Here is a 24,073-nt window from a genome sequence, read left to right on the forward strand (position 1 = left end):
GCTTGTTGAGTCCCTCAGAGAATTCTAATAGATTGTTGAGGCACAATTTCCCTTTACAAAAACCATGTTGACTCTTCCCCAACAAATGATGTTCATCTATGTGCCAGACAATTCTGTTCTTTATTATAGTTTCAACCAGTTTGCCCAATACTGAAGTCAGGTTTACTGACCTGTAATTGCCGGGATCAACTCTGGAGCACTGTTTAAAAATTGGCATCACATTAGCTATCCTCCAGTCATTTGGTACAGAAGCAGATTTAAACCAAAGTTAGTAGTTCTGCAGTTTCACATTTGAGTTCCTTCAGAACTCTTGGGTGAATACCAGCTGGTCCTGATGACTTCTTACTGTTTAATTTATCAATTTGTTCCAAAACCTGCTCTAATGACACCTCAATCTGGGACAGTTCCTCAGATTTGTCACCTAAAAAGAATGGCTCAGGTTTGGGAGTCTCCCTCACATCCTCAACCATGAAGACCAATGCAAAGAATTCATTTAGTTTCTCCACAATGGCCTTATCGTCCTTGAGTGGTCCTTTAGCATCTCAATCGTCCAGTGGCTCCACTGGTTGTTTAGCAGGCTTCCTGCTTCTGATGTACTTAAAAATGTTTTTTGCTGTTACTTTTTGAGTCTTTGGCTGGCTGTTCTTCAAATTCTTTTTTGGCCTTTCTAATTATATTTTTACACTTTACTTGACAAAATTCATGCTCCTTTCTATTCTCCTTACTAGGATTTAACTTCCATTTTTAAAGGATGCCTTTTTGCCTCTCACTGCTTTGTTTACTTTGTGGTTTAGCAACAGTGGCACTTTTTTTATTCTCTTACTATGTTTTTTAATTTGGGGTATACATTTAAGTTGAGCCTCTACTATGGTGTCTTTAAAAAGTTTCCATGCAGCTTGCAGGGATTTCACTTTTTGCATCTGATGAAGTGGGCTCTAGTCCATGAAAGCTTATGCCCAAATTCATTTGTTAGTCTCTAAGGTGCCACAAGCACTCCTCATTACTTCTTGCACTGTACTTTTAAATTTCTGTTTAACTAGCTTCCTCATTTTTGTGTAATCCCCATTTCTGAAATTAAATGCTACAGTGTTGGGCTGCTGGGTTGTTTTCCCCACCACAAGGATGTTAAATTTAATTGTATTATGGTCACTATTACCAAGTGCTCCAACTATATTCACCCCTTGGACCAGATCCTGTTCTCCACTTGGGACTAAATCAAGAATTGCCTCTCCTCTTGTGGGTTCCAGGACTAGCTGCTCCAAGAAGCAGTTATTTAAGATGTTAAGAAACTTTATCTCTGCATCCTGTCCTGAAGTGACATGTACCCCGTCAATATGGGGATAGTTGAAATCCCCCATTATTGTTGAGTTTTTTATTTTTATAGCCTCTCTAATCTCCCTGAGCATTTCACAGTCACTATCACCATCCTGGTCAGGCGATCAGTAATATATCCCTACTACTATATTCTTATTATTCAAGCATGGAATTACTATCCATAGAGATTCTATGGTACAGTTTGGTTCATTTAAGATTTTTATTTAATTTGATTCTAAGCTTTCTTTCACATATAGTGCCACTCCCCCACCAGCACGACCTGTTCTGTCCTTCTGATATATTTTGTACCCTGGTGTTACTGTGTCCCATTGATTATCCTCATTCCACCAAGTTTCTGTGGATATAATCAGGAGTGGCGCCAGAGTTTCTGGCGCCCTAGGCAGAATTCGGGGGGCGGCATTTTGTGCGCTCCCCACAGGGTGCGCGGGAGCTTCCGGTTCCACTCCCATCGTGCTGCCGAAGAAGGATCCTCTGCCGAAATGCCACAGGCGACATCTGCAGTTATTGAGCTGCTCAATCGCCTGCCGCTGTTTTCTGCGGCACGTCGGCAGAAGGTCTTTCTTCGGCGGTGCGACGGAAGCGGAACCGGAAGCTCCCACGCGCCCCGTGGGGTGTGCATAAAATGCCACCCCCCGAATCCTGGTGCCCTAGGCAACCGCCTAGGGTCACCTAATGGAAGCGCCGGCCCTGGATATAATTATATTATATTATATTATATTAATTATATTATATTATATTATATCCATATCCTCTTTTAATATGAGGCACTCAAATTCACCCATCTTATTATTTAAACTACTAACATTTGTATATAAGCACTTTAAAAATGGTCACTTTTTAGCAGTCTGCCATTACAGGATGTAATTGAATGGGACTCTTTTTCATTTGACTGCTTCTCATAAGATCCTACCCGTATCCATCCTCTTCTTCTTACTAGAACACAGAGAATCTCCATGAATAGATCCTCCCCTAAGGGATGTCTCTGTCCGATCCACGTGCTCCTCTGCACCTGTCGGCTTTCCCCCATCCCTTAGTTTAAAAACTGCTCTATGACCTTTTTAATTTTAAGTTCCAGCAATCTGGTTCCATTTTGGTTTAGGTGGAGCCCATCCTTTGTGTATGCCCTGTACTGCTATACAATACACAAGCTATATTAGGTCCGATATTTCTTTGAAAGGAATAATATGCACACAGCTTGCCATCCCAAATGGAATTTCCTGGACACTTCAATTTAAAGACAAGGGATTAGATAAAACAAGAGAGAAATTTTAAGTGAGTGCAAGGAATGAGGCATAAAAGTCAGAAATGGTTACACAAAAAATAAAGATAGGGTAAAATGCATCTAGTGCCTAACATAACAAACTGTGTTAAATTTAATGCACAGTTTTCTCACCACAGGCTTTCAACAGTCTCACTGACCATACTTTTTCTTTGAGTGCTTGCTCATGTTGATTCAATTCTAGGTGTGTGTGCACCAACGTTCGCGGCCGTCAGAGATTTTTGCCTTAGCGGTATCCGTAGGGCTGGCTGTGGCACCCCAAGAGTGCTGCACTCATGCCGTGGTATATCAGGCATCGTGGGCCCCACGCCCTCTCCGTTCCCCAAGGTGGTCAGTCGGAGTGCCTCTGTCCCTTGCTTCACAAGTGGCCAGTGGTTCCTTTCCTGTCTCAAGCTTGTGCTTCCAGTTGTAAATAGTTCTATTGTTTGTTAGTTAGGAGTTAAGTAGCTGTAAAGTGTTCAGTTAGTTAGGGTCCCAGCGGAGACTTTGCCCCGGCATGCCCTGTTCTCCGGGTTTTAAGCCCTGCTCCACGTGTAACAGACCCGCTTGATAGTTGACTGCAGTGCCTCAGGGAGTCCCACGTGAAGAAGCGTTGTCACATCTGTTAGAACTTTTGTCCTCGGACACAGTGGAAATGCGATGCAATGTACGACTCGGGGCATTCCCGGTCCCCTTCTTTGCGCCAAAGCTCTCCTAGGTGTAGTGGATCTCCCCAGCACCGGTCCTCGTCATGTAGTTGTTCACCAATGCTGAGACCTTGAGGCCAGTCCCTGACATGACACCGCTATCCCTACTCCCAGCACCAGTCGGAACGCTCCTGGCACCGGTCACCGGCGTCGATGGTTAGCTGCCAGACCCAGGCCTCGACAGCCCTGCCGTGGTCACCGGAGCGCGACGACTTCTCCAGATCAGAGGCACAGTTCAGCCTCTCCCCCAGGCAGCAACAGGACTGGGCTCCGGAGGGTGCATCTGTCAATGGCCGACCCTATGGCCTTATTGCAATGCCTGGGAGGGTTCCTGTCATGCCATTAGTCCACTCCCGACAGCCCTCGGTTGCTGCATCAGACAGTCCGTAGTCAGCACCGTTGGCTCCAGTGACCATCGTGGGTGAGGAACCGATGCCAACACCAAAGCTACCCTCCCCATCAGGGGAAGACACTGGCGGGCCTCCCACAGTGGTCCAATCATCCTCCTCCTCCCTGGAAGAGGCGGTGGTGGGCCCCTCCAGAGCTAGCTCACCGGACGATTTCAAGGAGCATCAGGCGCTGCTCCGTAGGGTGGCTTTGAACTTGGCCCTCAAGGCAGAGGAGATGAAGGAGCAGACAGACACATTGTTCATCATGCTCTCGGCAGCCGCCCCAGCCCAGGTCACACTCCCGGTGCACAAGGGGGCCCTGAACATTGCCAAGTTCATTTGGCAAACCCCGTCCTCTATTCTGCCCACATCCAAGAGAGCGAAGAAAAAGCACTTCATCCCTGTGAAAGGGTGGATCACTCACCCACCGCCATGATCATTGGTCATGTCTGCGGCCAACAGAGGGATAAGCAGGGTCCCACCAGTTCCACCCTTAAACATAAAGATGCTAAGAGGTTTGACTTGTTTGGTTGCAAGATTTATTCTACTGCCAGCCTCCAGTTTTGGGTGGCGAACCACCAGGCCCTCTTGGGCTACTATAATTTTAACTTGTTGGACTCCCTCCTCAAGTTCAAAGACTCCATTCCCCAGGAGGTGGCCCAGGATTTTGCAACTCTGGTGGAGGATGGCACCATGGCGGCTCAGTGTCCCCCACAAATGGCCTGGGATGCGGTTGATTCGGCTGCCTTGGTGGTCGCCTCAGCAGTGGTTATGAAGCGCAGTTCCTCACTCCAGACCACAGGCCTGTCCCAGGAGGTGCAGGCCTCTATCCAGGACCTCTCATTTTATGGTGTCGGCCTTTTCTCCGACCAGACAGATGTGCGGCTGCACGGCCTTAAGGACACATGGGCGATTCTCCGCTCTCTGGGGATGCACACTTCTTGGATTTCGAGGCAGCCATTCTGGCCTCCTTTGCCACTGTAACAGGGGCAGCCTCGTCAAGGGCCTACAAGAAAAGGGACACCAGGTTTAGCCACCGCCATGTGTCGTCGTCCCGCTCTCCTGTGCAGCCTGGCCCAGCTAAGCATCAAGGGGACCAGAAGCGCTCATTTTGAGGGTGCACCCGGGAGCGACACACCAGCCATCTGCCCAGATCCTTCCCGTCCTTTCCTCGACTGCCTCTCCCCTTATTGTCTGGCCTGGTCCAGGGTTACTTCGGACCGCTGGGTCCTGGACATAGTTGATTGGGGCTATACTCTGCAATTCTTGGCCGTCCTTCCCTCCCGCCCCCCTTCCCCATCCCTCTTCAGGGACTCTTCTCATGAGCATCTCCTCATTCAGGAGGTCGAGAAACTCCTGGACTTGGGCGCTGAAGAGAATGTTCTTCAGGATATGGAAGGAAGAGGATTCTATTCCCACTGCTTTCTAATCCCAAAGGCGAAAGGGGGCCTCAGACCCATTCTGGACCTGCGAAGCCTCAACATGTCTCTCAAGAAGTTGAAATTCCGCATGGTCTTCCTGGCCTCCATCATCCCTTCCCTGGATCCGGGGGACTGGTTTGCCGCGCTCAACTTAAAGAACTCGTACTTCCATGTCTCCATATTCCCAGGACACAGATGGTTCCTGCACTTCATAGTAGCCGGGCAACACTTTCAGTTCATGGTGCTACCTTTTGGCCTGTCCTTGGCCCCCAGGGTGTTCACAAAATGCGTGGCGCCAGTGGCAGCTTACCTCAGATGTCAGGGGGTCCAGATCTTTCTGTATCTCAATGACTGGCTCATCAAGGGCAGGTCTCCAGAACAGGTAGAAAGGAGCCTTGATCTGGTGTGTTCCACCTGCAGTGGATCTGGGTTTGTTGATAAATGCGGAAAAGTCCATGTTAACACTAGTCCAACGCACAGTTTTCAGGCTATGGCAGGCTTAGTCTCCCACATACAAGCCCACCTGCTCGCCACGGCCCACACATGTCTGCGACTATTGGGCTGCATGGCCACGTGCACATATGTGGTCAGCTATGCCCATCTTCATATAAGGCCTCTGCAAACGTGGCTGGCCTCAACTTATGTTCCAAGCAGGCACCCCTAGACCACGTAGTCATGGTACTGAGCCATGTCCTACTGTTGCTGGACTCATGGCGGAATCCCAGGTCTGTGCTCCAAGGAGTTCCCTCTGTGTCCCCAACCCCATCTCTTACCCTGGTCTCCAGTGCTTCAGATCTGGGCTGGGGAGGCTACCTGGGCGAGCTCAACACCCAGGGTCATTGGCAACAACCCAACCTGACCATCCACATCAATGTAAGGGAGCTCAGGGCGGTTCAACTGGCCTATCAGGCTTTCTTGCCCCACTCGAGGGGAAAAGTGGTGCAGGTCCTGATGGACAATACTACCCCGATGTATTACATCAACAGATGGGGCGACAGGTCTTCAGCCCTTTATCAAGAAGTGCTCAGCCTCTGGGACTTTTGCGTGAGGAACACCATTCACCTGGTGGCCGCCCACCTGCCGGGGACCAAGAATGTTTTGGTGGATCGCCTCAGCAGGACCTTCTCATCTCACCACAAATGGTCACTCCCTCCAGAGGTAGTCAGTCTGATCTTCTGCAAGTGGTGGAATCCGCAGGTGGACCTGTTCACGTCCAGGCAGAACTGGAAGTTCCATGTGTTCTGCTTTCTGCAGGGCATGGACAAGGGCTGCCTGTCGGACACTTTTCTGAATTCATGGTCGGGAGCGCTGATGTACGCTTTCCTGACGGTGCCCTTGATACACAGGTTCCTCCTGAAGGTGAAGCAAGACAAGGCCAAGGTCATCGTGGCCTCATCAACACTGGTTAGGCATGCTGCTGAATCTGTCGGCAGCCACCAGCCTGCAGCTGCCTCTTCGGCTGGATCTGCTGTCCCAGAATCACAGCAATGTGCTGCACCCAAACCTGGCGGCGCTGCACTTGACAGCCTGGCTGCTGCGTGGGTGAGTGGAGAGAATCAACGATGTTCCCCTGGTGTCCAGCAAGTCTTGCTGGGCAGCAGGAAGCCTTTGACCCAAGCTACCTATGTGGCAAAGTGGAAGCGAATTGCGTGTTGGGCCTCGGATCGTCGCATCCATGTGGAGGAGGCCCCACTGCAGGACGTCCTGGACTATTTGCTGCACCTTAAGCTCCAGTGCTTGTCACTATCTTCAGTCAAGTTGCACCTGGTGGCCATTTTGGCGGTACATCCTCCATTTCAAGGCAGGTCAGTCTTCACCCACCCTATTACGGCACGGTTTCTGAAGGGCCTGGAGTGCCTTTACCTGCATGTCCGGGATCCGGTACCCACTTGGGACCTAAATCTTGTGCTGTCACGGCTCATGGGTCCCCCCTTCAAGCCCCTAGCTTCCTGCTCCCTCTTGCTTCTCTCCTGGATGGTCTCCTTCCTAGTTGCCATAACTTCAGCTCCTCGAATGTCCGAAATCAGAGCGCTGTTACTGAAATATCGGGTCTGCCTAGCTGAGAGTCAATAACAGCCTGACAGGGATAAGGAAAAATGCTTTATTCTGCAGAAGAAAGGAGAGCTCTGTAATAGATTCAGAAGACTCTACTGCACACAAGTTTCACAAGCTTTTTATACACTTTCAGACAAAGACCATGCCGTGTTAACACTTCATTGGTGATTACTGAACCCCGTAAAACCGTTATCTGGTCAGGAAAAACTGGCTTGAAGCAGGATTCTTTTTGCCTTTGGCAGCAAAAGGAAGATTAATTGTAAAGTTCAAGGTACTGTGTACGTGACGCCTTTTGGAGGCTTCTGCCTCCACCTACTGGCTGTTTGCAAAACTATTAATAAGGGGGGGGGGGGGCTACTGAATAGCTTTCACAGTGCTAACATCTGAAACACCTTACACAGTCTTCTATAAGGACAAGGTTCAGCTGCATCTGCACCCGGCCTTTCTATGCAAGGTCATCTCCCAGTTCCATACTGGTCAAGATATATACTTGCTGGTCCTTTGTCCTAAGTCCCACACGACAGATGAGGAATGCAGGTTGCATGCCCTGGATGTCAGATGGGCTCTGGACTTCTACATAGACAGAATGAAGTCATTCCGTAAGTCAACGCAGTTGTTTGTGGCAATCGCAGACAGAATGAAAGGTTGCCCTGTCTCTGCCCAAAGAATATATTTCTGGATCATAGCCTGTATCTGCTACTGCTACGAGCAGGGAGGGATAGCTCAGTGGTTTGAGCATTGGCCTGCTAAACCCAGGGTTGTGAGTTCAATCCTTGAGGGGGCCACTTAGGGATCTGGGGCAAAAATTGGTCCTGCTAGTGAAGGCAGGGGGCTGGACTTGATGACCTTTTGAGGTCTCTTCCAGTTCTAGGAGATTGGTATATCTCCAATTATTACCTTTACCTGTTACCATTACCTAGCAAAGATGCCCCCGCCACCGATAGTGACAGCTCACTCGACTAGGGCACAGGCATCTTTGGCAGCCTTCCTCGCACAGGTGCTGATCCAAGAGATCTGTCAGGCCGTGACCTGGTTGTCTGTCCTCACATTCGCTTAACATTATGCGCTGACTCAGCAAGCTCGGGATGATGCCGGCTTTGGCAGAGCTGTGCTACAAACTGCATGATGGTGAACTCTGAGCCCACCTCCATTGATCCTGCTTGCGAGTCACCTAGAATGGAATCAACATGAGCAAGCACTCGAAGAAGAAAAAACAGTTACCTACCTTTCGTAACTGTTGTTCTTCGAGATGTGTTGCTCATGTCCCTTCCATTACTTGCCCTCCTGCCCTCTGTCAGAGTTGTCAGCAAGAAGGAACTGAGAGGGCGCAGGGCTGGTGGCACCTGATATACCGTGGCATGAGTATGGAACTCCAGGGTGCACCACAGCCAGCCCTATGGATACAGCTAAGGCAAAAATCTCTGACGGCCATGCATGTGAGTGTGCACACACCTAGAATGGAATGGACATGAGCAATTCATCTCAAAGAACAAGAGTTACCAACGATAGGTAACCGTTTTTTCTTAGGTCAGGACCCCTTCTTCCAGAGTCTAATGAATGCTTCCTTTGTCGCTTCACGTGCTATGAATCGATGGGTGGGGGGGGTTGGGTGTCCTGGGTGTCTGTCTCTCCTTTTTATAGTTTCTGTACCCCTCTTGAAAAACATTTACAGTTGGGTACCAGAAGACAAACTGTCTATGTGGAAGGATGTTTTTTTCTCACTGGTTTGAGCGTTCTTTGTTTTCTTTCTTGCTTGATGATTCCATTTACTCTTAAATACAAATTAAGCAGAGCACACATTCCTTTCTTTGAGACAGACCTGTTTGCCAGCCTCTGTTTGGAATAAGTGTTAATAACACCATTTAGTGGAATCTTATAACTTCAGAAACAATGTTGCAACACATATTTTATCAAGATGATACTGATCAGCAAATTATGAGTTTTCAAATGATTGTTACAATAGCGTGTGGGTGTGAATACAAGGTTACATTCTGTTACAGTTCCAATATTCAAAATAGGCAAACAAAATGACCAGGGTAACTAGGACAGTTAGCCTGACATCAGTCCCAAGCAAAAAAATGAAAAAAATGGATACAAGATTCCATTGATAAATAATTCAAGGATGGGAATATAATTAATTACAGTCAACATGGCTTTACGGAAAATAGGTCCTGTTAAACATCTGATTTCATTCTTTGAGAAGATTACAATAGCTGCATAGATGTAATATATTTAGACTTTTGTAAAGTATTTGACTTTGTATCACACAGCATTCTGATTAAAAATTACCTCTATACAATATCAGTAAAGTACATGCTAAATAGATTATGAACTGGCTAAGTGACAAATCTCAGAAAAGTAACAGTCAGTGAGGAATCATCGTTGAATAAGGGTGTTTCCAGTAGGCTTCCTCAGGGATCAGTTCTAGGCCCAATGAAATTCAATATTTTCACCAATGTTTTGAAGTAAATATAAAATCACTGCTAATAAAATTTACAGATGAAACAAAGATTGGCAGAGTGATAAATAATAATGAGGACAGAGCAATCATACAGAATAATTGGGTTCTATTTGTAAACTGGACCACTTCAAACAAAATATGTTTTAATGCAGCCAAGTGCAAAGTTACACATCCAGGAACAATGAATGCAGGCCATATCTTCCAGATGGGGGGACTGTGTCCTGGAAAGCAGTGACTCTGAAAAGGGTTTAGGGGTCACAGTGGACAAACAACTCACCGTGAGCTTCTTGTGGAGAAAAGAGCCACAAAAATGATTCAAGGGCTTGAGAAAATGCTTTGCAATGAGAGAGCTTTAAAGAGCTCCATTTGTTTAGCGTATCGAAAAGAAAAGTAAGTTTATTTGATTATAGAGTCTAAGGGTATGTCTACACTACGGGATTATTCCGAATTTACATAAACCGGTTTAGCAAAACAGATTGTATAAAATCGAGTGCGCGCGGCCACGCTAAACACATTAAATTGGTGGTGTGCGTCCATGGGCCGAGGCTAGCGTCGATTTCTGGAGCGTTGCACTGTGGGTAGCTATTCCGTAGCTATCCCATAGTTCCCGCAGCCTCCCCCGCCCCTTGGAATTTCCGGGTTGAGATCCCAGTGCCTGATGGGGCAAAAATCATTGTCGCAGGTGGTTCTGAGTAAATGTCGTCAGTCACTCCTTCCTCTGGGAAAGCAACGGCAGACAAGCATTTCGTGCCTTTTTTCCCTGGATTGCCCTGGCAGATGCCATAGCATGGCAATCATGGAGCCTGTTTTGCCTTTTGTGACTGTAACCGTATGTGTACTAGATGCCGCTCACAGAGGCGATTCAGCAGCGCTACACAGCAGCATGCTTTTGCATGACAGCAGAGATGGTTACCAGCCATACTGTACCATCTACCATACCATAAATTGGTAATAAGATGATCATGGTTACCAGTCCTTTTGCACTGCACCATTTGTTGCTGTCATAAGTGCCCCTGGCTGAGATCAGCCAGGGGCGCAAAAGCCAAAATTGGGAATGACTTCCTGAGTCAATCCCTCCTTTTTGGTATCTAAAAATAGAATCAGTCCTGCCTAGAATATGGGCAAGTGTACTAGAGAACCACTGTATCATAGAACCAGAGAGCACAGCTGCTCTGTGTCAGATCCCGCAGAAATTATGAGCTGTATGCTATTCACAGGGGGTGCTCCTGCAACAACCCCACCTGTTGATTCCATTCTTCCCCCGGTCTTCCTGGGCTACCGTAGCATTGTCCCCCCACTTGTGTGATGAAGTAATAAAGAATGCAGGAATAAGACACAGTGACTTGTTAGTGAGAAATGAGTGGAAGGCAGCCTCCAGCTGCTATGATAGTCCAGACAGGACATTAAGCAGTGTGGAGGAGAGGAGCCCAGCATCCCGCTGGTAGTCCAGGGGCAATTGAATCTTTTCTTTACACATGAAGGGTGGGGGCTGATGGAGCTCAGCCCCCTGTTGCTATGATGAGGACAGTTACCAGCCATACTGTACCATCTACCACAAAAAATTAGGGCCAGGCGCCCTTGATTGACCTCACGGATGCTAATCGGCATGGTTACCAGTCCTTTTGCACTGCCCCATGTGCCAATAGGCTGATGATGACAATGGATATCAGTCTTATTGCACCATCAGCCACCCATGGCAGGGGGGAGAGCAAGGATGTTGGTGTTGAGTGCTGCAGCATCGTGTCTATCTGCAGCATTCATTAAAGATAGGGTGACATGTAAAAGAGTCAAGAGAGGATTGTTTTCCCTTTCACTTCTGGGGGTGGGTGGGAGGGTGCGTAAATTGCCGAGCTATGCCCTGACCCACCGCGGACATTGTATTTGACCCTAGAAGCATTTGGAGCTCAGCCAAGAATGCAAATGCTTTTCGGAGACTGCAAGAACTGTGGGATAGCTTGAGTCCTCCAGTCCATGAGCGTCCATTTGATTCTTTGGCTTTCCGTTACGCTAGTCACGCAGCAGTGCGCTGAGTCCCTGCTATGGCGTCTGTCTGGAGATTTTTTAAAAATGATTTTGAATTTCGTCTTCTGTAACGGAGCGCTGATAGAACAGATTTGCCTGCCCTTACAGCAATCACATCCGCATGGTCCATGCTGGAGCTCTTTCTTTATTTTGATTTTTAACTGCCTCGCCACACGTGCTGATCGGAGCTCCACTCTGGGCAAACAGGAAATATTCAAAAGTTCGCGGGGCTTTTCCTGTCTACCTGGCCACTGCATCCGAGTTCAGATTGCTGTCCAGAGCGGTCAGTGGTGCACTGTGGGATACCACCCGGAGGCCAATACCGTCGATCTGTGGCCACACTAACCCTAATCCGATATGGTAATACCGATACTAGAGCTACTCCTCTCGTTAGGGAGGAGTACAGAAACCGGTTTAAAGAGCCCTTTATATCGATATAAAGGGCCTCTTAGTGTGGACGAGTGTGGTGTTAAATCGGTTTTACGCTCCTTAAACCGGTTTAAACACGTAGTGTAGACCAGGCTTAAGTATGTTCATGGGGAGATAATACTAGGTACTATAGTTCTCTTTAATCTAGAGGATAACAGTATAACAAGAACCTGTGGCTGGAAGATGAAGCTACACAAAATAAACTTAGAAACAAGGCACACATTTTTAACAGTGAAGGTGATTGACCATTGGAAAAAACTACCAATGGAAGTGGTGGATTCTCCATTTCTTGATGTCTTCAAATCCAGACCGAATGCCTTTCTGGCCCGCAGCTGGCCCATGCCAGCTTACTTGGACTCGCAGGGCTCAGGCTAAGGGGCTGTTTAATTGAAGTGTAGACATTCGGGCTTGGGCTGAAGCCCAGACTCTAGGTCCCTGCGTAGTGGGAGATTTGCAGAGCTTGCACTGCAGACCATAGGCGCCGACTCCATGGGTGCTCCGGGGCTGGAGCACCCACGGGAAAAAATTAGTGGGTGCTGCAGCTCCTTGCCCCCCCCCAGCTCGCCTCCGCCACCGCCTTCTCCCCAGAGCGCACCCCGTGCCCGCTTTTTCCCCCTGGCTCCCAGTGCTTGCACCGTGAAACAGCTGTTTCGCACAGCTGGGAGGGAGGGGGGAGGAGGGAGAACGCAGTGCACTCGTGGAAGAGGCGGGGCCGGGGCGGGGATTTGGGGAAGGGGTCCTATAGGGGCAGGGAGGGGGTGGAGTTGGGGCAGGGCCAGGGGCCGGGGAGGGGACTTTGGGGAAAGGGTTGGAAGGGGAGCGGGGCAGGGGCAGGGAAAGGATGGAGTTGGGGCAGGGCCAGGGGCGGGGGGGGGCACAAGCACCCACCAGCATTGGGGAAAGTTGGCCCCTATGCTGCAGACCAAGCCCGAATTGCAATTAAATGGCCCCTTAGCCTGAGTCAGCTGGCACAGGCAAGCTGAGGGTGTCTAATTGCAGTGTAGACAGACCCTATGTGGCCTTGGAGCAAAACTGCAAAGACGAGCTAGCCAGAGACTCCAGCCAGTAGGAACAGATGCAACCAAAGCAGGGACCTTTTTCACCTTTGGAAATTCCAGTCAAAACTGTAGAAAGTTCTGACTCTGCCCTGTGCTGATAAATTGTTTGCTCCAGTCCTCCCCATCTCTCCTCAGTCTCTTCACCTCAGATTCACTCCACACCGGCCCTTCTTACACTCTTCTGCCCCATCCCCCTCACCTCCCTTCTCTTTCCATTTAGCTGATCCCCTCCTAAGGAACTCCCCCCATGAAAAAAATGTGGAAATACTGTATTGTTGGTTGGCCACAGAAATGGCAGAATTGAAGGAGAAAACAGACCTCTAGTGGAGAAGGCCTGCAGAGTCATGGGACTGTCCTCAGAGCTGTCAGCAGCAAGGGAGTAGGGGTGGGTCCTGGGAGTGAGTTAGGTCTGTGGGTTTGCGGAGAGGATTTACTGGTGTGGCAGGGTGGGACACTGAGAATCCCTCAGTGCCAACTGGCAAAGAATTCCCTGTTTGTAACAGGAACTCCTATCAGGCCTGAATGTGACACTTTATACCTCGGGAGAGCACCCTGGTAACCCCCATATTCATCATTTGTTCATAAATCTAGTTCTTTTCTTTAAAACAAAACTAGGCAAAATCACACAAAATGAGACAGAAAAATATAGCAAAGACAGATGCAACTTCTGCCGCTGGTGCTTTCTGCTGGGAAATTACAGGCCTAGGTCATGGTTTTATTAGCCACCCCAAGATCTGACAAAACGTTCACCAGCATCAGGGAGTTTAAAGCATTGCATTTAGCTGCCTTCCTGGTCCTGTGCTTACAGCAGTATTGCAAAGGGTGGCGTCAGCTTGGTGCCTAAGCCTGTTGCTTATTAGACAGCTGCCCAAAAGATAACGTCAGTACCCAGAAGAAATAAGGTGAGGGGAAAAATGATACACAAGGGAGGGGATGAGAGCAGGAACCTCAGGCACATGCCTTAGGTGTTGTTCAGGAGTTAATCTGTGGAGGGGGTGATGCCATCTGATTCCCTCTTTATGGCCTGGTCAGGACGTCTTTCCAGATCAGGGCAACACAGACCCATTGGCATCATGGTGGATGCTGGGGTCCCTCCCAGGAGACAGTCTGTTAGGGGCAGCAGCAGCCATGATGATGAAGGTCACTCCCAGTCTGCTCGCCCCACTGGCTCTTAAGTGACCCCTGCATAAGCACTGTCTAGCTGAGGGGTGGCAGCCTATTGAAACTAACCAGGCAAAACACATTTGGGGGTTTCCAGCTATAAACATTTCCAGAATCCATCCCACCCCAAATGTCTAGGAGCTTTCAGCTTGTTGTTGTGCCAACTGGAGACCTTGCCAGGAGCATGGCAGAGCCTTTATCACAGTCCTTTTCGCTTCATCCAGCTGGTACCAGTTTTTCCTCTCACTTTTAACAGCATTTCTATCTAACAGGCTCAGAAGGATGTTTATTGCCTTGTACAGTTTAGGGTACAGGTTTCCACATAGCAATGAGCTCATTGTATATCTTTACAGTACGTAATGTTTCTGCATGTTGGTGCCGTCATTCGGTCAGATCACAGAAGTGCTCAAACTGGAAATCTATGAAAGGCAGTGGCAGTGGTGTCACTTTTCTGACCAGTTCCCCAGACTGGGCGTTAAGGACGGTGTGGTGCGGGAGCTGCCATCATTTGAATTAGTCCTGATCATGTACGTCCATTAGCGATCCCATGGTATTTTTCTGCAAGCAGGGGTGTTAAACCCAATAGCCTGGCTTAACTGAACTGGGGTAATTGCATTCTGCATCCCTTGCCCTTTCCATTGGCTACTGTATTATTTTTCACCTCCTGACTTCAGTTGTTCTGTGGTGCCATTAAATAGCTATTGCCTCTCCCCACAGCAGGCGTTGTAGTTGGCGTTGTTACTTCAGATTCCTTCTTGCTTATCTCCCATACTCCTTGCATCTGTGAACAGACACTTCAATACATTAACTCATGTTAAATTCTTATTGTTTCAGAATAGCTCTGACTTTTCTCCTGTTACTCTTCCTGGAAGCACCAATCCTATAGTTCAAGTTAGGTGAATGCTCCCCTCCTCCAGCTCTCCTGTGTCTGGCAACTGCTGCTTATGTCTGTGCAATGTGTAAGGGCAGGTCTACACTGCTGCTTAAGTCGAAAAAGACTGCGGCAAGCGACACAAGTTACAGCGACCTAAGCACTGTCCGCACCGGTGCTATGTCAGCAGGAGACACTTTCCCACCAACATACCTTCCACCTCTTGCGGATGTGGAGTAATTCTGCCGCCGGGACAGCGCTCTCCCGTCGGCATAGAGCGTCTTCACCAGACACACTACAGCGGTGCAGCTATGCCAGTGCAGCACTTCTGGCGTAGGCCTGCCTGAAGGAATGAGTGAGAGATTTCTGGTGAATCCCTGGGCAGGAATATTTGATCAATGTGTTGGCTTTCAAATGTCCTACGACTAAAAACAGGCATTCTAACTGTTCACCTTTCTAATCAGTTTTTGTTTGTTTTTTAGGTCCACCTGCTGAGCCACTGGAGCCCACCAGACCTTTACCAACTCTTCCTGTGCGCAGGATTCATTCCCCTTCAGAAAGGAAACATGAAAGACAGCCAAGACCCCCCAGGCCACCTTTAGGTGATAGGCCATCAACTCCAGGCATGAAACCCAACATCTGTGATGGCAACTTTAACACTGTGGCTCTGTTTAGAGGAGAAATGTTTGTTTTCAAGGTACTAAATCTGTCTTACCAATGATGTTTTGTTTAAGCTTTAGATCCTGGAAAAGAATAATATGTGTAAATAATTACACATTATCAGCTATTTTATGGTACCACTTTGCTCTACTGAAAACTGTTCTATTATGTGTAACTGAAATAATCAATGAGCATGAGAATTTTGAAAGGAAAGCTTTAGCAGATTCGAAAATACTTTACTAACACTTGGCATGGTGCCTAAGGAGAAGGGCATAAATGAAAGTGTTCTTTGTGATGTTCATAATTTTGTTTTGCCTTCAGAATTACCTGCATCCTTGACAAAAAATAAACCAGGTTCTGTTTAATGTTTTAAAGCAAAAATATCAGTTAGCAGACTCTTCTGAACAGCCATGCAACCTACAGTTGAGAAGCACCCTTCTTTCACTAATTCATTGTTCAGTAGAATTCTTCCTACATAGCAGATAAAGCTATATTAACAAATCTGTATCTAGAATACATCAGCATTTTGATGACATCTTACTTTACTACTACTTAGCTCTTTTCATCAGTAGAACTGAAAGTACTTTACAAAGGAGGTCAGTTTCATTATACCTGTTTTATACATGGGGAAACAGGCATAGAGAAGCTACATGACTTGCCGAAGGTCACCCAGCAGACCAGTGGCAGAACCAGGAATACAACACAGATCTCCTGAGTCCCAGTCCAGTACTGTATTGACTAGCCCACACTGCCTCCCTGAGCACATTACCGAGCACTGCTGTGAGATGGCTGGAGGGACTGATAAAGCAGGGAAGGGGCCTCTCTAAAAAAACTACAATTTTTTGTCAAGAGTGGGTATATAACCTGCTGGTCTCTGGGGGCATAAGCATATTCTGAGAACAGCGACCAGATCAGACCTGGCAGGGGAGACATGGGGGAGAATGCCTAGTTTGAGGATCCTGATGAGACCTAGATGTGAGTCAGCCACCAAGAAGCTCAACAGTGTCGGTACTTAAGTGGGGAAATGCATGTCCACTGATGCAAATTTAGGCACCATGGGGACTTTACCAGCAGGAATTCAGGGCTAGGCAGTGGTTTCGGGGATCTAAATTTTGGATATAAGTGCTTAAAGTGGCAACTACTAGCGTACTCTCCTTTGTGGATCTAGCTCTTAGAGTTGGGTTAGATCCTAAAGCTCAAATATTTGTTATGGAGGTGCCAGTCTCAGCATCATTGTTAAGGTTGAGTTCCTTTTTATACTTAAAGAAGGGATTCAGCCTTTTTATTTATATGAAAAATATGGCAAGTCCTCTGGGAGAACAGAATGAATATTCTGAGAATTTACAAGTACTATACATCCATTAATTATTGGTTATTATTAGTTAAAATGGAGAAGATGGGATTAATATGAGAATTGAAAGGTGGATAAGGAACTGCTTAAAGGGGAGACTGCAATGGATCATGCTGAAAGGTGAACTGTCAGGCTGGAGGGAGGTCACTAATGGAGTTCCTCAGGGATCAGTCTTGGGACCAATCTTATTTAACATTTTTAGTACTAACTCTGGCACAAACAGTGTGAGTGTGCTAATAAAATTTGTAGATGTCATAAAGTTGGGAGGTATTGCCAGTATGGAAGAGGATCAGAATATCATACAAGAAGATCTGGAGGACCTTGAAAACTGGAGTAATAGAAATGGGATGGGTTTCAGAGTAGCCGCCGTGTTAGTCTGTATCCGCAAAAAGAACAGGAGTTCTTGTGGCACCTTAGAGACTAACAGATTTATTTCAGCATAAGCTTTCATGGGCTACAGCTCACTTCTTCAGATGCATAGAATGGAACATAGAATGAGTTCTATTCTATGCATCCGAAGAAGTGAGCTGTAGCCCACGAAAGCTTATGCTGAAATAAATTTGTTAGTCTCTAAGATGTCACAAGTACTCCTGTTCTTTTTGAGAAATGGGATGGTTTCAGACTGGTAGCCATGTTAGTCTGTATCAGCAAAAACAATGAGGAGTACTTGTGGCACCTTATAGACTAACAGACGTATTGGAGCATGAGCTTTCGTGGGTGAATACCCACTTCATCAGATGCATGGAGTGGAAAATACAGTAGCAGGTATAAATACACAGCATATGAAAAGATGGGAGTTGCCTTACTAAGTGTGTGTGGGGGGGTCAGTGCTAACGAGTCAATTCAATTAAGGTGGAAGTGGGCTATTTTCAACAGTTGACAAGAAGGGAGGAAAATCACTTTTGTAGTGCTAATGAGTTCCATTATCAGAGGGGTAGCCATGTTAGTCTGGATCTGTAAAAGCAGCGAAGACAACGAAGTGCATCCGACGAAGTGGGTATTCACCCACGAAAGCTCATGCTCCAATACGTCTGTTAGTCTATAAGGTGCCACAGGACTCTTTGCTGCTTTTAATGAGTTCAGTGTAATCAAGGTGGCTCATTTCAAACAGTTGACAAGAAGGTGTGAGTATCAGCAGGGGGAGAAATTAGTTTTTGTAGAGACCCATTCCCTCCCAGTCTTTATTCAGGCCTGACACCAAATTAGGTCACTACAAAAACTAATTTTCCCCCTGCTGATACTCACACCTTCTTGTCAGCTGTTTGAAATGGGCCACCTTGATTACACTGAACTCAGTAGCACTTCAAAAGTGTTTTTTCCTCCCTTCTTGTCAATTTTTGAGAATAGCCCACTTCCACCCAATGAACCACTCAAATTAGGAGAACACATTTCCCACAAGACATTTGTAACCACCTGTAGGAACACGTCATAAAGTAACCCCAGCCATTGTGCAGGACGATGGACTAAATGACCCCCTTCAGCACTGATGATCTTGATAAACTGTATGAGTGTTCATTGTAAATTCTGGAAAAATATGCGTTGGAGGCCCTGCAAGTACTGGTATCTTGTCTTCTGCCATGTATGTGGGATGGACCCGCGCGTGCACACACACACACACACACACACACACACACACACAGATTAAAGGATAGTAATGATTAGTACCAGTCCCTAACCTGTTATAATGCTAAGAGAAAGCATCTTCCTATAAACTTAGCCAAATCTGGTTGGAATGCAGTCATTGCTCAAGATCAGTGCAACTACACAGCGCTCAAGTTTGTTATTATGGCATCTGGGGCCATTTCATGGTCTAATTAGTGGTTGAATGCAGGGTATAAAAGTTCAGACACCCCAAGAGCCCTTTTTCTCTTCCTAGGATCGTTGGTTTTGGCGTCTGCGCAACAACCGAGTGCAGGAGGGGTATCCCATGCAGATTGAACAGTTCTGGAAAGGCCTCCCTGCAAAGATTGATGCTGCTTATGAGAGATCTGATGGGAAATTTGTTTTCTTTAAAGGTAAAGTATGTTTACAATGCAATTTTGCATCACTGTTCTAATCCCTCTTTCTGCGGCGAGCTTTGACAAATGGGATTGCTGCTTGTCTGTTGTAACATTGTATTGGTGGGAACTGTATCTCATATTGGAACCATTTGTGGAAAGCCACAAAGAGAGGTAACTGGACTCCTCACAAACCCTCACTTCTAATTACTCAGAGCCAGACGCTAAAAGGTATTTGGGCGCTTGAAGATGCAGCTAGGTGTCTACTGGGATTTTCACACGCACTGTGGGCTAGATCCATAAAGGCACTTGGGTGCCTAACTGCCCCTGTAGGCACCAGGTCCTCAAAACCCTGCTCAGCTGCAGCCTAACCCTGTTGGTGTCTAAATCCTCAGAGGTGCCTAAGGCTCTGCTAGTGGGAATATGCAAAATTGCCTAAGTCCTGATGCTCCTGAGTTGCTTGGTGCCCTAGCTTATGCCTAAGCCCTGGTGGGATTCTCAAAATAGGCATTCCCCTCGCTGCCTTTTGTACAGAGCCTGATCCAGTAGGCAGAGGTCCTAGGGGGCTAGTGGAGAGGTGGGTGTGTTCAGTAGCCCCAAAAGCCCAGTGGCTACAGCATTCCCGTGGGAGGTGGGAAAGCCGGGTTTGTATCCCCACTCAACCTGAGTTGGAACAGGGATTTGAACTCACAGCTCTTACATGAAAGGCTAGTGGGTCCATTGGGGGGCGTCTCTCAATCTATTGTTGAAGCCTTCGTGCTTTGTATAAAGACTTATTGGCGTGGGGACTTGAATCCACTGTCATGTGACCCTCCCACGTGTAGGTGAGTGCTCTGAGCGCGAGGCTATGGATTCAGTCTCTCACTTTCCCAGTGAATATTTCATTAGTTATACAAAGTGGAACAGCTTCAACGGGGCTGCTTGAGAGAGACCCACACAAGACACTCTACGCTGAGGGTTAGAGCACCTTGCCTTAAATGTGGGGGCCCGAGGTTTGAATCAGGGAGAGCAGCAGTTTGGACCTGGGACTCCCACATTCTGGGAGTGTGCCCTAGTTGGCTATAAGGGCGTGGGGTTGTCTGTCTCTCACAGTTGCTAGGACACAGGCTACCTAAATGGCTGACCTGGCTTAAGTGCCTGATGGCTGAGAATCCTGACCAGAGAGAGGCACCTAGCTACCTTTGAGGGTATCATGGCTTCACAGGGTCTGGTCTATGCCCCAGCCTGTAGCCAGTCCCTTGGGAGTGACCCCTTTAGTGTGCTGGTCCACACAGTTCCACAGGCCAGGCCCGTGGCCTCCAAAACTGGGCCTTCGGGTGCCAGAAATCTCTGTGGCCTCCTGCAGTGAGTCCAGCCAAGCCAGACACTGTGGGAGGCTTGTTCTTACCCTTTGCAATGCCAGGCAGACTTTTCAAACAAGTTAACAATTGTTAGTGTCCTGGCCTACAGAATCTGAAAGTCATTAGGTTACCACAGAGAAGCAAAGGTTAAGACAGAGTTCAGACTGGCCAACACTAGGGCCCTTGGGCCGTGCTACCATAGGAACCAATTTTCCTTCCTCTCTCTGGGCTTTTCTACACTTAAAACACCACAGCAGCATAGCTGCACCGCTGCAGCACTTCACTGTTGGCACTACTTACACCAAAGGGGGGGGTCTCCTGTCAGCATAGACAATCCACCTCCCCAAGAGCCAATAGGTAGGAATTCTTCCTTTGACCTTAGCACTGTCCACACAGGGACTTAGGCTGGCTTAACTCTGCCTCTTAGAGGTGTGGATTTTTCACACCCCTGACTGACATGTTCCAGTCTAGACCAAAGATCTGACTCTGTCCCTCCCTTTGTCTGTCAGTCCCAGGAGCGAGCCCCTGTGTCGCGTGAGCTCACAGAGCCTGATACCTTTCCCCACTGTTCTCCAGCTAGGGGGCCCTTGCTCTGCTTCCTGGCAGAGAGGTGAGTCACGGGCCCAGCTCCAGCCCTGTGTGAGGCCAGGTCTCTCCCTCGGCCCCGCCCTGTGCATCCCCCAGGCGCTCTCACCCTGCGCATCCTCTGAGCGCCCCCCCACCTCTGCGCATCCCCCGGGCCATTTAAAATAGCCCAGGGCCCCCACTCACCACCGGCAGCGCAGCGGAGCTAAGCGGCTTCCTGCCTGCTTGCTCCACATGGCTGCCAGCCCCTCCATGCAGCCCCTGGGCAGGGTGGGTCTGAGTCCTGCCCCATGCGCCCCTGCGGCCAATGGGAAGCTGCGGGGGCAGTGCCTGGGGGTAGCAGCACATGGAGACCCCCCAGCCCGCCCTGCCTAGGAGCCCCAGGTAAGTGCCGCACCCTCCCACCCCCTTCCAGAGCCTGCACCCCTCCTTTGGCCCCCAAACTCCCGCCCAGAGTCTGCACCCCCTCCCTCTGCACCTGCTCCCATCCCCAAGCATCCTCCCAGAGCCTGCACCCCCATCCCCAGCCTGGAGCCTGCACATAGCACCCAAACTCCATCCCAGAGCCTGCACCCCCACCCCCTTCCCACACACCTCTCCTGCCCCCAAATTCCCTCCCAGAGCCTGCACCACAGCCCTCTGCACTCCCTCCCAGAGCCTGCACCCAAACTCCCCCAGAGCCTGTACCCCCACCCCCTCCTGAACCCCCACCCCTTGCCCAAGCCCAGAGCCTGCACCTAAACTCCATCCCAGAGCCTGCACCCCTCCCCCGTCCCCCACCTAAACTCCCTCCCAGAGCCCAACCTCTTACCCGTCCTGCACCCCAATCCCCTGCCGCAGCCCAGGGCCTGCACCCCAGATCTCTCCCAACCCAAACTCCCTCCCAGAGCCTCACACAGGTGGGGGACAGCGTTTGGGGGGCAGCTTCTGGGAACCACCAAAATTTCTACAAACTTGCCACCCCTGTGGAGAGGTGGGGGGAAATCTCCTCCCCTTGGCTGTTGGTCACTAGGTGTGAATGCCCTGCCTAGGCCTCAGCAGAAGCCTCCATTCACATACATGGATTCTAGTCAGTTTGTTAATGACCCAGGCATCTAAACATCGGGTCCCTTCCCTGTATGGTCAGTAACTGAAGTGCAAAGCCTAGAGAAAAACCGAGGTACACGCAGGAATCATAAAAATACCATCAAAATTCCCACATTGGTCACAGATGGACAGGTCTTAGGCCTCGCCCCTCTCCACAGCATGTCCCACTGCTCAGCACGCTGGCTTCTGTGAATCTCTTTCTTAGGCCCCTAACTTGCCCATACAATGCCTGCGGTCCGGGGTGCCTAGGACTTAATCCTCTCTGTGGATCTAACCCCATGGCGCTAACTCCCACTGAAGTCAGGAAATCAATGGAATTGAGCAATTAAGCACTTTTTAAAATCCAACTAGGCACCTCTCTGTATCTTTAGGCAACTTCCTCCCTTTAAAAATCCGGCCTCACCCACTTCACTCCCGATCTCAGGGAAATGAGGGGAGGATTTGGCCCAGGGGTGACCATCTCTAGATGGAAAGTGTTGGCTGAATGGAATTCATTGTAAAACCAAACATACAGCAGTGTCACCAGTACAGTAAACGTGCTGCATCATGTGTCATGCCTGTGTGGTCTGGCGTGGATCTCGTCCTAAATGGCAAAGAAAGTGATTCTGGACAGCATGCAGGGACAGGTGGGAACCACATAATTGATGATTGTACAGCGTCCGAGGCAAGTCCATTCAATCACATCTTGCTCACCGCAGTATCCATTGTCAATGTAATTATGACACATCCTTACAAGCCCTTTTTAGCCTGACGATAGAGGCGAATGTCTTGGAATTCTTGAGGCAAACCTGATGATCCACTTATAAATTATTGGACTTAGAAAAAGACCAGCGTTTCTCACTTGTCAAAAATTGTTCCCACAATCCCTTTCTCATTCAAAAGTCAAAAAATGTATTTTTTCTATAAAACTCAAGTTTTACCAACCAGGCCTTAGTGAGAATTTTAACATATGGCCCCCTCTTGTGAATAATGGCTTAAAGCTTTTAAAGTTACTCAGTCATATTCATTACTGTTTTGAGTTCCAGCAGGTGCCCTGCAGAGATTACAGTGACTCTAAGAAACCTTAAATCTACTTCAGATTCTACCTAATCTAAGTCTTCATTTAAAAAAAAAAATCACCAGCAATTTTTCACATGAAGAATCTCTACAATGTAAACCAATGACTAGGCTTGTTTGTCAATACAGTTGGTCAAACTGTTCATAGTGAATCATTTATCCAACCAATTTATTCCCACAAATGTTCTGTGAACAAAACAGAATTTTTAGGACTCTCTCTTTGTAAATGTTTGTCAAATCGTGTGTGTCTTTATTAATCACAGTTTATGGACTGTCCATAAATTGAGCCACTACACTTATTTGTTATCCCTATATATTACATATGATTGGTCACCCAAATCACATGGTATTTTTTCTGTTTCCTAACTGGATGACTGAGGCTTTATAAAGGAGAGATTATAAAGAAATCTTTGTTCTCAACAGGACAGGAAGGGGAGGGAGCAGGAGATAACTAGACCTAAGGAATTCTAGGACATTTAATTTTTTCCTGTCCCATTTTGCACAACCAAGAGCATTATATTTGGCTCCTTATGTGGACTCCAGATGTAAAAATAATTGGCTTCCTTCCTAACTGGGGGAACAAGAAAGAAATCTTGAGGCCTTTTCGATAGCACTCATTGCTGTTGTATCTGAGCCTGAGAAATATTAATGTGTTATCTTTGCAGCAACCCTATTATATAGGGAGGGCTTCACAGACCAGGAACTGAGGCACTGGGAGATTATGGCCAAAATTTTCAAGAGTCTCCAGTAATTTTAGGTGCTCCAATTATATAATGAGTGAGCAAGCAAGAGAATGATCCTACAGCCTGACGGTTAGAGCACTCCCCAAGA

The 24,073-nt window shown here is 47.9% G+C and overlaps 1 protein-coding gene across 4 annotated transcripts in view; it reads left to right on the top strand.

Annotated features, from left to right (window-relative positions):
• MMP24 (matrix metallopeptidase 24) overlaps positions 1 to 24,073 on the top strand; it is a 165,541-nt gene that overhangs the window by 127,767 nt on the left and 13,701 nt on the right. For all 4 annotated transcript variants that reach the window (XM_044985521.1, XM_044985523.1, XM_044985520.1 and 1 more), the window contains exons 6-7: positions 15,650 to 15,864; positions 19,055 to 19,193. In XM_044985521.1, the coding sequence (XP_044841456.1) occupies positions 15,650 to 15,864; positions 19,055 to 19,193 (354 nt within the window). The remainder of the gene's footprint in view (positions 1 to 15,649; positions 15,865 to 19,054; positions 19,194 to 24,073) is intronic.

This window comes from Mauremys mutica, chromosome 13 (genome assembly GCF_020497125.1).
Source record: "Mauremys mutica isolate MM-2020 ecotype Southern chromosome 13, ASM2049712v1, whole genome shotgun sequence".
In the NCBI taxonomy this organism is placed as follows: domain Eukaryota; kingdom Metazoa; phylum Chordata; order Testudines; family Geoemydidae; genus Mauremys; species Mauremys mutica.